The following is a 15,236-nucleotide window of genomic DNA, read 5'->3' as shown; positions in this document are numbered from 1 at the left end:
TTCTCTGCTTGAAGTGGCTGCCTCATTTCTCCAATACGGATTCAGAGTTCAATTTCTGGAGCAAATCAATTATTCTTCAAATAATAAGAATCAAGATAATCAAAGCAGAGAAGTTCTCACATCTTTCTAAATGTATCATCCTCATTACTACATATCTCTGTAAATGACAAGCTCTGGCAAAATGATGTATCTCTCAAAGAAAAACCATCAGGTGCACAACAGAAGCCCCCTCTGTACACATATCCAGAACTGCACCGGCTTTCCTTGTTTGTAGGACTGTGACCAACAACCCCGCTAACAAGATTTCATTTTAAATTTATTGTAACAGATTCGCTAGCACAGATTGACAGTACAATTATTTTCTATTTCTCTAATAACTTTTTTCTCTTTGACTTTTTATAAATCTCTAGTAATCTGACATGGAGCTATAAGATTTTTCTGTTCATTCCCAATCCCAAACCTATAAACAGTATTCACATCTGAAATGATTTTATGTATCTAATTTTATTTTCTATAAAATAATTTATTCTTTTATCTGGGATATAATGTATACAAGTTATATACATATGTATATATAATTATTACATTTTAAATTTAATTTTAAAAATTTCTATATTGGATTTGGATTCTACAAACATTATTATTTTTATGGGTTTTGTCAAACACTACAATCAGCTTTGAGATTTTAATTTTTTTTAATATTTGTGTATTTAATGGTGAGGTAGAGTTACAGACAGAGAAAGGGAGAGACAGAGAGAGGTATTTTCCATCTGCTGGTTCATTCCGCAAATGGCTGAATGGCTGCAGCTGGGCCGATCTGAGGCCAGGAGCTTCTTCCAGGTCTCCCACATGGGTATAATGGGCTCTGGTACTTCCCAGGCCATCAGCAGAGAGTTGGATCAGAGGAGGAGCAGCTAGGCACTCATATGGGATGCTGGCACCACAGGTAGAGGCTTAGCCTACTATGCCACAGCGCTGGCCCTGAGATTTTAATTCTTATCTTTGGGTACCATGAGATGCCAGTCAGGAGCAATGAAACGAGTAATGTGAACAACATCTTTCTTCAGACCAAGGTTTCATGATCTTTCGGGTCAAAGTTCTTCCTTTGCACCACATGTAAACTGTGTGGCTTTCTTTCCACTACTCCAGTTTTCCCACAGAGAGTACTTCTCTGAGAAACACAACTTTAATCACTACTCTGTCTTTTTCTCTCTTACAAGTAACTCTTTATCATTCTGGCTATAACAGAATCCCTCACATAGTGATGTTTGGGTTCTATCCAATGAGTAATCATCTATATATGCTGGCTAATTTTTATGGGAGGACAGTTACTCTGAATGGCACTGGAACTCAAGGAATAAGTCACATATCATTCTAAGACTTAACAAACAAATTAATTCACCTCGGAAAACCCCCTCCAATTGCTTCCTACAAATACTAGCACTTGTGAACATAAACATGCATGAACTCTGATAGAAAGAGAAAACATAGGGTTCATTATTTTTTAAGCCCTGTCCTAATAACAGGATTGTCTTCACAATTGAGTTATTTTGCTCTACCACAATCTCTAACATTCCCATTAATTTGGATGCAAACATTAAATCTCAAGCAGTGAGGTGATTTGCTCAAGGCCACACAGTGGCTAAGTGGTATAGCTGGCATTTGACCTCTAGTATCCCATATAATTTCTACTTCACTAGGATGCTTATTCAATGTTTTGTATATGTTATGTTTTTCATAAGTTTCCCCAAACTCCAAAACTTATTCTCCAAATTTTGTTACAAAAGCCCTGTGGAGGACAAAGCAGAAGGGGTGGATGTTTAGCCTGTGGTGAAGATGCTTGCATCCCACACAGAGTATCTAGGTTCAAGCCCCGGCTCTCATTCCTGACTCTGGCTTCCTGCTAATGCCCTGGAAAGTTCAAGTGATTGGGTCCCTGCTATCCACGTGGGACACCTGGATTGAGTTCCTGCCTCCTGATTTCAGCCCTGGCTCAGCTCAAATTCTTGCAAGCACTTCAGGAGTGAGTCAGGTATGTGAGCACTCTCTTTTTCTTTCTTTCTCGCTGCCTCTTAAATAAATAAAACTGGAAAATATCAAAGGAGGAACAGAACAAAGTGAGCAAGGGAGTCAAAAGTATAATGAGGGAGAAAGTGTGTGCTGCTTCTATCTTTATTATGTTTGTCGTATTTATTTTCTCACTCAGTTCCCCCAAGAGTCTAAGACACGTGTATTACTATTATATAAAAATGGGCAAACAGATTTAGAGGAATGATCTTACTTGCTCAAGATTACAAACAGTAGCAAATACAACTGAAATTCAAGTCTGACCAATTGGAAACCTAATGCCCTAAGACAAGAGATTGAGAAAATCAGTCCTTACTTCAGTGATTAATAAACTCAATAATCCACTTGCAACATGAATCCCCCTCAATAGTGCCACTGTTTCAATGCTCCCAGTAGTAAGGAACTAATTGCCTTCCAAATTAGTCACACACTTTAGTTGGGATAATATGGATGTTAAAACATTCTCCCATATGCTATGCTGTTGGGAGATGGATATCTAACTTCCAAAGGAGTGTCTTATAGTCATCAGAATCATTAAGGTAAAATTCTCTTCTCTAAAGGCAACAACAATGGAGAGATAAGAGCTGTAATAAGTAGGATTTAAATAATAAGTTGGAAAGTAAAAAATCTTTTAGATTAAAATAACAAATGGGAAGGTCTTCACAAAGCTCACGGAAATGCATAGTATGGAAAAGCTATGCAAGGATTTCAATTTTTGGCATCCAAATAGATTTATATTTTAGTTCCATTTTTCATGAGCTGTTTGAAGTTACCTCACATGAGTGTAAGTGCTAAAAACAGCTTGGGGAAGAAAAGTAGGGTGTGCCACAGGAAAGTCACTTCAGGTTTATTCTCAACACTCCTACTAATCAGCTGTAGTGACCTTGGGCAAGTCGTTTGACTCTTCCAGATCTGCATTTCTTCACTTAGGCAGTGATTCAGATAATCCCCTAAATCTTCAACATATACTATTCTACAATTATAAGACTACAATTTATTGCTTAAAATAACTTTTGAATGCACACACACACACACACACACACGTTCTGAGGTCAAAATCATGGCAGTAAAGATGGCAACAAGCTCTCTGATGATGAAGATAAACTGGATTCACTTCCAGTCGATCACTCTTTACATAAATGGTATAAGAACTCATGGTGAGGCCAGTGATGGGGTGCACTGGAGGCATAGCCAGCTAATTTGAGTCCAGCTGCTCTGCTTCTGATCCACCTCCCTGCTAATGTGCCTGGGGAAGCAGTGAAAGATGGCCCAAGTACCTAGGCCCCTGCCACCCATGTGGGAGACCAGGATGAAATTCCAGGCTTCTGACTTCAGCCTAGCACAGCCATGACTACTGTCACATGAACCAGCAGATGGAAGATCTCTCTGTCCCTTGCTCTGTAATTCTGCTTTTAAAATAGGTAAAAATAAGATCTTTGGAGGGGGAAAAAAAAGGGAATTCACATTGCTAGGGCAAGTCCTGTGGCACAGCAGATTAACCTGGCATTCTTGTGACACTGGCATTCCATATTGGAGTGCCAGTTTAAGTCCCAGCTGGTTGGCTTCCTATCCAGCACCCTGCTAATGTGCCTGAGAACACAGCAGAAGATGACCAAAGTAACTGAGCCCTTCCTACCTATGTGGGAGATCTAGGACAAAGTTCTGGCCTCCCAGCTTTGGCCTGACCTAGCTTCCCACCTCTTGCAACAATTTGGAGAATGAACCAGCAGATGGGAGATCTGTCTCCATTTCTTCCTCTCTCTTCTTTTTTTTTAAATTTATTATTATTACTATTATTTTGACAGGCAGAGTGGACAGTGAGAGAGAGAGAGAGAGAAAGGTCTTCCTTTGCCCTTGGTTCACCCTCCAATGGCTGCCGGTCGGCGCGCCGCGATGATCCGATGGCAGGAGCCAGGTACTTATCCTGGTCTCCCATGGGGTGCAGGGCCCAAGGACTTGGGCCATCCTCCACTGCACTCCCTGGCCACAGCAGAGAGCTGGCCTGGAAGAGGGGCAACCGGGACAGAATCCGGCGCTCCGACTGGGACTAGAACCCGGTGTGCCGGCGCCGCAAGGCGGAGGATTAGCCTAGTGAGCCGCGGCGCCGGCCTCTTCCTCTCTCTTTATGTCATTCTGCCTTTTAAATAAATAAATATACCTTAAAAAAAAAAAGGACTCATATCACTCTTCAGTTTGACAACTAACTAATCAACTGAATGGCAGATTCTAGCATTTCTCTGGACAGTGGAACTAAAAACACTGTGCAATAATTTAATACTTTTGCAAGCTAAAACACCATATAGGAAAGAGGACCAAAAAAGTAAAAAGAAAAATGTTTATAGCTACCAGTTGTCTAGAATCTGAAAATACTCTTAACAATCTTTACATGCAAAAGAAGTAAGTAGCGAGTGCTCCTAAAAGCCTAGATGGATATTACTTTCCTAACCACTGCAGCGGTTTGATTAAATAAATAGTGCCATATTGGTCAAACATCAGTCACCCAAGACTCCCTAGCTTGTTGATAGCAAAGGTGGAGCTGATGTGACTTAAAAAAGATAAAGGACATTGCTGGGCAGGTGTTCAGTAGTTGGCAGATGGAGAAGAGGAACGCATGAAGGGAAGAACAGGAGAGGCAGCCAAAAAGTGAAGAAAATGAGGACAAAGAGAAGAGATGCTGAGTTCAGAGAGTATATGACAGTACTTCAAAGATTCATGGAAAAATAGAATTAAAAGAGGAACTTATTTAGGTGCAAAAAAAAAATTAAGTCTATGCATGCTGTTGTCATAACATGTACTTTCTTTGAACTTTTTGAAGATCTCTCAAACAGAAAAGAAAGAAAAGGAATACTTGAAATTGAGTGAGTCCATTAGAGTCTCACAATTCACTAGAACACAAGCTCCATGAGGACAAGGAATGCTGCTGGATTTCACTGCTACACAGCCAGTCTAGAGCAGTGCTCAGCACGGAGCAGGCACTTAATGCACAGCCCATGAATGAAGAACCAGATATACTAGAAGAAAAGCAAATCACTGGCATACAGCAAAAATAACACAAAACGAAACATGACTATAACAGTAGAAATAGATGTGATATACTCTACAGTTTCACAGAAACTTCAATAAATTCGGTGGGCAGGGGTTCTAGTCCTGGTTCTTAGGAGCTTCCAGACAAGTTATGACACCTTTATGCTCTGTTTTTTAAATCTATAAAATAACTCCTTCTTTATGCTTTAAAAGGATACTATGAGATGTTACTGAAAGAAAAAAGGAATGAAGAAAGACAAAGACATACAGTTTGGGAAATGATCGTTTTCTGGGCATGGAGAAAATGCAACGTGTACAAGCTTGTAAAGGCATCAGCAGGGAAACCAGAATTACACACACCAAAGAAGAGAAGGAGAGAAAAAGAAAAGGAGCAAAAGTTAGAATTAACTGTGCCAATAGGAAATCAGTATGTAATTGCTCATTAGCTAGAGGCATTGCTTTGTACATTTGTCTATAATGCAGGGATACTTCAAAAAGTTTGTGGAAAAGTGAAATTAAAAGACACATTTATTTTGGTGCGAAAATTTGAAATCCAGGTATATTTTTTTCATAATATACTTTTTCCCCTTTTTGAAGTTCCCTGATATTCCTAGGCTTCAAATTTTTTGCACTACCAAAATTAAATTTATCTTTGAATTCCATTTCCCACAAATCCTTAAATGTATAAATATCATTCGATAATAAAAATTACAATAATAAAGCTGAATATGTAAAAACAAGTGAAGATGCTTTGACATCTAAGGATGCATTTAAATAATACCGACATATAAAGCCACAATGGCACAATAAAGAGGCTTCAAGATATAATTGGGGGGGGGGGACAATTGAAGAGAACAAAGATCGATTTGGTTATCACAAAGGAATGAAAAGGAAAAATCAAAGTGGGGTGTTCAGGGAAGAGGTGAGCCACACAGCCATCTGCCATGGATCAGGGAAGTGCTCACCATTGGCCACCCAGGTTGTTGTCAAGTGTGCTGACCACTGGATGGATGAAAAAGGAAGAGGCTACCAAAACCAATACTGAAAATTTAATAAAAGCAAAATAGGGGAAAACAAAACAGGAAAGCAAGAGGAAAATTTAAGTGGCATGAACCATACACACTTGACCAATGGTCATCCAACTTGAACTTTTTCTCTGATTGCCAGTCAGATGCCAGTTAAATTCCTAGTTATTCTCCAACTCCAAGTCTCTAAAATAGGGATAAAATGATAGGAAAAAGTGGCAGTGAGTGTGCATGTGTGTTCCTATGTATGCATGCATGCATGTGTGTACACATGTGTGCAAGTGTGTGTGTTTAAATCCGGGAGAAAGGACATTCATTTCCTGCTATTCTGGCTTTCACTTAATTTTTCAGAGTCTAGTGAATTTTGGTATGAGAATTTCATTAAATGTTTCAGAGCCTGAGTTTCTTCATCAGTAAGTTCATAAAATCATTTCATTAAAACTGGGGATCTTTCAGTTCCTTCCAGTTTTGAATGTCTGAGGCTTTCAATAAGTATGGTTAAAGCACAGGGAACTTGTTTGAAATCACGCTTGTAAAATACCTGCAAGCACGCTCGGGAGGGGCTGGAAGAAGAGTCTGCAGGGGCTAAGATAAAGGGAAGAAGTCCTTTGGTAGATCCAATTCATCACGCTGATCCTTTGCAGATGGTGATGATTCATATTGTTACTGTGGTAACAATGGTTTGCCATGCAACTCCATAAAAAGATTTAAGACAAAGCAAAACAAATTTGGTCTACGAAGCAAATGCCAATACATTCTTGCTTCCAAGAGTCTGTTGTTAAGCAGGGTCTCCCATCCAGAAAACATTTTCTCTCAAGAAGGCACTACAGTGTCCAGGCAACAATATAACCGGCTCTGCTTATGGTAGCCTGAGTTTTCAATCTCCCAAATGCCAGTCCCTTCCACACAAACAGAAGCTTGGCAAAATTTAAAAGCCTAGGCAAAGACAACAAATGAATGGCTCAAGTATTATATGACTTGGTTAAAAATAAAAGCTTAATTAGCATCATGGCAATATAATCATTATGGCAATGGGAAACTACTACCTACACATAAAAAGTCTTCAGAATAAAACATATATGCTCACTTCTGTTTTCATTCCAGAATTGTATCAGATTCCTTAAGATCTACACGTATTTACAGATTAATATAGTGAAAATGTGAAATTATACCACCTTATGAAAGAAATTGCCACTTTAGAAAACCAGACCACAGACAACTACACCTATAGACAATTAACACCACTATCTTTTGCCTGTTCTTATAATAAAGATCAAGAATGTTGTACATGGATAAGAATCAGTGAGGAAGAGAGTACTTCTAGTATTTATAAAATAAAATACGAGTGGGTAGATTGGTTTGGGGAGTGACACAGCTGACATAATTACTGGGATTGTTCCTCCTCCCCTCTCTCAGGCTCCAGGATAAAGAAGAATCAATTAGCCCTCAACTGACTATGACCTTGAAGGCTACAGCTCTGTGCATAACATGCTGAATATGCTGAGGCAGAGAGAAAATGGGGGAGCGGGAATAAAATCCTGAAACCACTGAAGACATGTTTCAGAAGTGATAATGCCTTTTTAAAACATAAGCCACGGCAGCCTTCACACGCATGAAGAAATGAAAGTTTACTGGGACTCTACAATACCTTCTTAGCTGAAAAGAAGGAAAAGGAAACGAAAACCTCATTCTAGGCTTACTTTTTCCTTTATACATGGTTACAGAATTCTTAAATACTAACCAAAACGACCACTTACAAATCTCTGAGAAGAAAGCTGTCTGGACCAATTCCTTCCCCAAAACCAATGAAACAAACCAAAAAATGACTCACAGTTATTAGTATAGCACCTGTGTTGATGTGATTTGGGTTTTATTTTATTCATTGATAGGGGCACTAGTTCAAAAGATTAGCAGCATTTACAGTAGAGAAAATCCAGTAAGCTATCAAGTATTAACCAACCATCTATCCCTAACTTTTCAGGAGACTCCTTCCCAGACTGCTTTCCAGGCTTATCTCCAACACACTCCGGATTGCTGCAGCTGTGCATCTGGCCAGCACTGGCCACTGTGATGCTTTTAGCCAGCAGTAAATCTTTTCCACTTATTGCAAATGCCACAAAATCAATGCAGGCTGAGAGAGAAAAAAAAAAAAAAGGCAAGAAAAAAAAAAACCTACTCGGAATGTATGGTCCATTAAAACATGCAGTAGAAGAATTCACCTTCAAAAATAATTTCCCAAAACTTCCCATCGCACTTCCCGACAAGGTCTTAGTTCAGGAGAAGGTACTGGATGTTTCTTTGTTTAATGTCATTGGATGACAAAATTACAGGATTTAGCAGAAGAGTTTCTCAAAGGGACAGCTTGCTCTTTTTTCTGGGCAACCAAACCTATGCAGGCACCTTTTAAGGAAAGATTGAAGTTGAAAACGACAAAGGCAAAGTAACCTTGCCTTCCTGGTGGATTTTGCTGCTCTGTGCAGGAGCTCTACTTGCTTTTTATAGCCTGTCATTTCATCTGGGTATTACTTCCCAGTCACTTTGCCAGGTGGGAAGAGGCGCTGAAGGCAGCGGAGAATGTCAGCTCCGGAACTGTGCTTCGGGGATTTGGTAAAGACACAAAGCAGCGTCGGCATAGGCATAGAGGTTTCCTGTAATCACACCTGGAAAACAAGCCTCTCTCTCTCTCCTTTTTTTTTCCCCTTCCATCTTCGCCCTGAAAGCTGCCTGTGTGAAAGGTTCTTGAATCACAAACCAAGTTTTTCTGTTTCCCTAGCACAGAGCTCCACTTCATACTGAACATAAGGTCTGCAAAAGATATTTCTCATTCTTTATTACAGTCGAGAGGGAACCAGAGCAAGGGGGTATTGCATCACAGAATCCTTACCTTCAACTATCTTTTAACTCTTTAAGGGATGTTACACAGTTATTAAGAACCAAAGCCTCTGATCTTTTACTTGTTTCCACGTAGTCAATACTCATCAATGGCAAAAAATGGAGAAGATAAAGCAAAAATAAACAAGAATCTGTTTCAAGTCTGGAAATATTTTAAAAGGCTCCGGAGAACGCCTCCCTCTACACTGCCGTTTAGAACAATCTGACGAGTCATGGTTTCATTCTTGTCAACTTTCTTTATAAAGCTATTGCAGTGAGCCAGTGCAAACAGCAATATATTGCTCTGTATTGTTTTAGGAGCGTGGGCTCTCTGCACTTGCAGATCATTAAACCAAGCTGCTGCAATCTGACGGACTGAAATGACACATGTCTAAAACAACGATGTATCTTACTAATAGATCCTATGCTTTGAAATGACTGCCAAGGAAGCTCTTAAAACACCGGCGTACAGAAGACAAAACTCCTCTGGGAAAATCCCTTCGTGCAGAGTTGTCCTGCATTCTGAACAAAACAAAGCTGCCCCAAATAAGTGCTTGGTGGCCTGAACTACGACAGGGACAAGGGAAACAAGAGTCTCCAGCTAGTGAAAGGTGAGCACTGGAAACGTCTTAGGACTTGCTTCAATTTCAGAAAGAATCAATCAAAAGTCAAAGGGCAGGGGCTGGTGGTGAGGAGAACGCAGGCCAGGGAATAGAGAGAACAGGGAGAGAAATGTAATGGGCAGCTTGGGGCTGCTGGGAGGCAGAGGGTATCCAGAAGTCCACAATGGGAAAAAGAAACAAAATAAAACTCAGAGACATGAAGAAGTTACACGTACACAGAAATAAAGGGAAAGGATGCCCCAACGTTTGGCTTTTAAAAAAGTGTGAGAAATAAACTGAACTGAACTTCAATTTAAACCTGACTTGGATCCCTGACCCCAGACTTAACAATGCAGCTAGAGGGAGCCGCAGTCAGTGCATGGATTCACACCAGGCGTTCACCAGATTTCTCTGCGCATCCCTTTCGAGCCACCCCATCAACTCAGGCACATGATGCGATCAAAGAAAACCATGCAAGTAAAATGCAAGAAAGGGATGGGCGCCAAGCTCTAGAGCACTCCAAGCCCACCCCTTTCCTTCGTCCATCGTCACCACATCTCTCTCTACTTACAAAGTTTAGGAGCAGTTTGGAGATTAGTTTCTGTTGTTTGTGGCTGAGTTGCAGACTTGGGTGTTCTCACCTCAGGGTTCCGAGTAGGCGAGGGAAAGGACGGCGCCGTGGAAGGCAGGAAGGAAAAAGCAAAGACACGGTTCTTCGGGGTCAGTGCCGCTGAAGGCTTAGAGGACACAACACCATTGTCAACTTGCACTGTAACTTGAACCTCAGCTTCGGACTGAGCCCCAGACACAGGTGAAGTGTACGCCTCAGACGATACCCACACAGCTGAGGCAGCAGTGGGAGCCAGAGAAATCACAGGGTCCTGGCCCAACCCCCCAGGGTCAAGGTGAGTGGGAGAGTCATACTCAAATATCTTGTCCACAAAGACCCACTTGAGGCCGGCGATGCAGAGGCAGAGGCTGACGAGGCACGCCAGGATGGGGACAATGCAGATTTTCTCTGAGTTGAGGCAACCTCTCAGGCGCTCGGCTTCCAGGCACACACAGCAGGGCACGGCCAGACCCACGAGTCCGGGGGTCCTCCCATCTTCCGTCTGGGTCTCGGGCATGTCTTCGGCCGCCGGAAGCCCGTCAAGAGATGGGTCTGCACTCAGCTGAGTGGAGGGGCTGGAGGACCTCTCAGTGGCTACCTCAGACATGTCTGGGGAATAAATCTCCATGGGCTCACCTCCAGAAGGCCTGGCCTCTCACACGGTCCATTACCACGCAGAGCCCCCCCCACCCAAATGATACAGCATCTTAGAGGGGGAAATCGATAAGTCGTCCAAGTCCAAGGCCATTATCCAAAGCAAGAGGAGTTCAGGAGGAAGGATAATTTAAAAAAAAAAAAGCTTCTCTCAACTATGAAATAAAAGTATATAATTCTCTAAGCTGTTGTTTCTGGGCCACTTTTCTAGTTCTTTTAAATGCTTCTCCGAACCATCCCGGCTGATCAAGAGGACAGGGGCCAACACGGCGGCGGGAGCTGCTTGCTCCCTGGTTAATTAAGTAAACCAGTAGCCCAAACTGAAAGGCAGGTTCCTCACCCCGAGCATCTGAAGCTGGTGTCTGCTTAGATGAAGAAAACAACTGTCATGCAGGAGAAGTAAAAGCAAAAACAGGAGCAGCGGCGGCGGCGGCAGCAGCGGCGGCGGCGGCAGGAGAGGCAGCAGTGACAGTAGCAACAGCATCCTGTTGTGTTAACGCGGAGGCTGAAAGAGGCTGAATCATTACAGAGCAGCAGGTGCCTGCCCTCCAAGCATCACTGCAAACAGCCAGCCTCACCGAGGGAGCTGAAGGGAAGCGCGCGGCCGGGAGGGGCGGTAACTCCCTTCCCCGCCCTGCCTCCACCCCCACCCCCAACACCACACCTCTTTGTCCTCTCTGAGCGCTCACTTTCTTCCTCTGCGCCTCTTCCCTTCTTCGTAGTCTCTCGCTTTCTTTCCCCTCCTCATCCCAAACAGGTCTCTCTCTCTTTTCTCTCACTTCTCCCTCTTCTCTCTCTCTTCCTGTCTCTCTCTCCTCTCCCCACCCCCACTCTCTCTCCCCACTCTAGAGCTGCTGGCTGGTCTGAGTGAAATCAGTACAGTACACCCAGCAACACAGGACTGCCAGTGACTTCCTATTTTATCCAATTAGAAGGAATAAAGACCATCAAATCAAAGAGAAGCAGGCAGGCATCAGTTAAGCTTAGTCCCAGACCCCCACCCCCTTCCTTTCTCTCTCTCTACAAAAGCGGCCCCAGTCTTCCACCTCCTCCTCGTCCCCACCGCTCCCCCCACCCCCAACCTTGCTTTTCTCAGTCTTGCTGGCTCTCTTTCCTTCACCCACTGTTGGGTCAGAAAAAGCTGTCGATCGATGCTAGCCATCTAACAAAGCTGGGATGGGGCGGGGGATGTAGGTGGGACCTTATGGGTTGGACCTGAGGCTTGGCAAAGTCTGATATCTGATTCCTCCCTAGAGAGGTAAAGCTTTTCAACAGCAATTTCTTCCTGCCTGCCGCTGGAGATAGCATTCCTCGCCTAGCCCTCGGATAAGTTTTGTTCACCAAGAGGACGGCGATTACCTGATTCTCAACCAACAGTTAGAACATTTTTCTAACCATGGACAGCTCTGCTTTTTTGCTATGACCGTGTGAGGCTTGCAGTGCCCCATGTGAAATGCTGAGGATGCATGAGAGAAAGCCGGTGCTAGGGGAGGTGGATAGAAGTCCACACATCCGCATTCCGGTCCCCGTCCCACCCAAAGGAGACCAGACGAATGCCAAGTTAATAGGAAACACTGGCAAGTAACAGAGCTAGGACTACCACTTCATTTTTAAATTAGCCTTTGCCTGTGACTTGCTGCAGAGGTTTGAATTCCCTGGGTGCTGTAATAGATACCACATGTCTTCAGCTACAACCGCACTGCAAGTATTAAGAAGGGGTTTCTTTAAGAGCACGCCTTTTAGGTTAGGTTTCAGGAGCTCTGTCTTACAGAGGGTTTCAATGAGGCTGTTTCTTCCCTTGAAAACAGAAGTCATTAAAACACAGGAAGAAATGCCATGACCTTAACAGAGAACCCAGGCTCTCTGAACATTCTGCTGTGTGGCAGTCCTCACTTCACTGGGAATGGACATACAAATGGTTTCCAAGGAGCCATTCTGTTCACCAACACCAACAAAAACTGTGTGTCAATCTGCACCGTATATCCACGATAGCCATCCCCAAGGCAGTAAGATTAGAGCTCAAGTCCGGAAAAAACTGTTTGAAGCACAAAATACTTTTTATGTAGTACAATCCCCACTGCTTTCAGCCATGCTTAAGCTTTAAGTGGCATAAGACGAGAATATCATCATTTCGTTCAAGAAGAAATTAGTCCATAATTATAAATGATTTAAAGAGTATTAATATATTAACATGTTTGCAGTACCATCACTAACAACAACAAAAGCCTGAGCCAATTTGCATAATTGTAACCATGACTATAATGAGCTTATGGGCAAAATGAGTTATCCTTAAGTTCGCCTCTATATAAACTACATCTATATAATTATAACTTGTATTTTAAAATACTTGCTGTGTTTATTTTCTAGCTTTAATGATTTGATTTTAAAATAGTGAGAGCTCTTTTACAAAGATTCTAATGATGGACGTGAAATTTCACATTGTAGAAAATCTCCATTGATGAATTTAAAGTATTCAAACAGATATTACTTTCCTAATTATCAATATTCATGTAAATATTTAAACATATTACCAGCAGGTAAATGTTTATGCTAAACTAGGGCAATTTATAATTCCTTCAGTGATCACCTAGTTTAAATATAGGGCACTTGGTTTTTCGATTCTGTCCCAAAGCAATTTTATATTCAAGTATAATACATTGGGATTTCATCCATGGTCAGGGTCAGCTAAATTTCAAAGATCAAAATGCAGTTCAGTTATCTGCAAGTCAGGCAGGTAGGAGAAAATAGCAAGAACAATAACACATTGTCAAAAAAAAAAAAAGGAAAAATAAAATGCTCCTTAACTTGTACCAATCACAATTACTCATTCACCTTAGTCATTTTAAGAAAACATATTCAGCAGACAAAAAATTACTAGGCAGTACTCTAGTTGCCATATTAAAAATTCCCAACACTGACCAAGAAAAAGTATTACACAAAGGCTAGGACAAACACCAAATTCAGAATCCTACAGACCATCAAGCTAATCTTTTCTCTGTTCTACACAACTCAGACTTTGGGCTATGTATGTGTCCTGCTAGAAATGTTTTTTATGGATCCCATGGCAACTTGGTGCCAAGATCAGTTTGCAGAGGGCTGGCTCCCTATAAATTTGGATTTTCCCCATCAAGTTAGATGAGGAATATGAGTAGAGCAATGGGAGTAGGACAAGAGGTAAAAATAATACAAGGAATTCTCTATTAGTTCTACCCTTAGGACTTAAAGCCAGAAGCTACCCTCATCCCTTCATCCAATCCTCAATATCGGGGGAAGTGTTTTGATGCAGAAGGTTAAGCTACTGCTTGGGACACCAGCAAGTCTGTTATCGGAGTGCTGGTTCAAGCCCCTGGAAATCTACTTCTGATGCAGTTTTCTGCTAATGCTCCTGGGAAGGCAGCAGACAGTGGTCCATATACTTGGACTTCTGACATGCATGTGGGAGATAAGGATGGAATTCCAGGCTCCTGGCTTCAGTCTGGTCCAGTTCTGACTGTGTTGGCTGTCTGGGGAAGGAACCACCAGATGGAAGATCTCCCCCCCCCCCCAACCTTTCAAATAAATAAATGAATCTTAAAAAAAGTCTTTATAGCAGTAAGTGAGGAAGCGCAGTGTGAATGATAAAGCACAAAAGTATATACCATTTTAACCCTTTACGCAGCACTCACAATAAAGCCTAGGGACACCATGTTTCCACGTCCTCTTCACTGCTTTTTAAAGCCATCGGCTTCCTAACAATAAAAGTTAATTGATAGCTACCTTTGTGCCCAGCATTCTGCTATGATCATAGTAAATTATTTCTGATCTTCATAATCCCATACAGACCATTTTATCTTGAAAACAAAGAAACATGGGCACGAGGCAGCATAAACAATTTAGCCAGGGAAACACAGGCATTAAATGGTAGGGCCAATGGGGTGGTCATTTGGCATAAGGCAACAGTTAAGATGCCTATGTCTCATGTCAGAGGGCCTGGGTTGGACTCTTGGCTCTGGCTCCTGATTCTAGGTTCTTGCTAATGCCAACCCTGGGAGGTAGCAGTGATGGCTCAAGTAATTGTGTTCCTGCCAACTATGTGGGACACATGCTTTGAGTTCCTGGTTCCTGACTTGGACCTGGCCCAGTTTTGTCTGTTGTAGGCATCTGCTGAGTAAGTCAGAGGATTAGAGATTTTTTTCCTGTCTTCCCACCACCCTCCCCCCCTCACCCCATCCTGTATCTCTTTGCCTCTGGAATAAATAAAAGTAAAGAACATTTAAAAATAGATAAATAAATGATAGGGCCAAGATTTAAGCAAGATTTAACTCATGATATTTCTGCTAAAGTATACTGTTTTCCTTTTTTATTCAAAATAGTGCATCTATTATATGTAGCTCACATATTACT

General features: G+C 41.9%; 2 protein-coding genes across 13 annotated transcripts in view; both read right to left on the bottom strand.

Annotated features, from left to right (window-relative positions):
• LOC100008920 (pro-neuregulin-1, membrane-bound isoform) overlaps positions 1 to 15,236 on the bottom strand; it is a 231,320-nt gene that overhangs the window by 105,819 nt on the left and 110,265 nt on the right. For 5 of the 12 annotated variants that reach the window (XM_017339048.3, XM_008252162.4, XM_002709544.5 and 2 more), the window contains exon 1: positions 10,161 to 10,827. The exons of the other annotated variants lie outside the window; for them this stretch is intronic. In XM_017339048.3, coding sequence (XP_017194537.2) covers positions 10,161 to 10,827 — 667 coding nt within the window. Of the gene's footprint in view, positions 1 to 10,160; positions 10,828 to 15,236 lie in introns of those variants that run through there. 12 annotated transcript variants of the gene reach the window in all.
• LOC138848506 (uncharacterized) lies at positions 11,152 to 11,337 on the bottom strand. Its single transcript, XM_070068539.1, has one exon. The coding sequence runs from the start codon at positions 11,335 to 11,337 to the stop codon at positions 11,152 to 11,154; it is 186 nt and encodes a 61-aa protein (XP_069924640.1).

The sequence above is a fragment of the Oryctolagus cuniculus genome, chromosome 2 (assembly GCF_964237555.1).
Source record: "Oryctolagus cuniculus chromosome 2, mOryCun1.1, whole genome shotgun sequence".
NCBI lineage: Eukaryota > Metazoa > Chordata > Mammalia > Lagomorpha > Leporidae > Oryctolagus > Oryctolagus cuniculus.
This window is presented reverse-complemented; position numbering and strand designations above follow the sequence as displayed.

Coding starts and splice junctions, on each gene's coding strand:
- LOC138848506 (XM_070068539.1), bottom strand. CDS start 11,337: ATGCTGTTGCTACTGTCACTGCTGCCTCTCCTGCCGCCGCCGCCGCTG.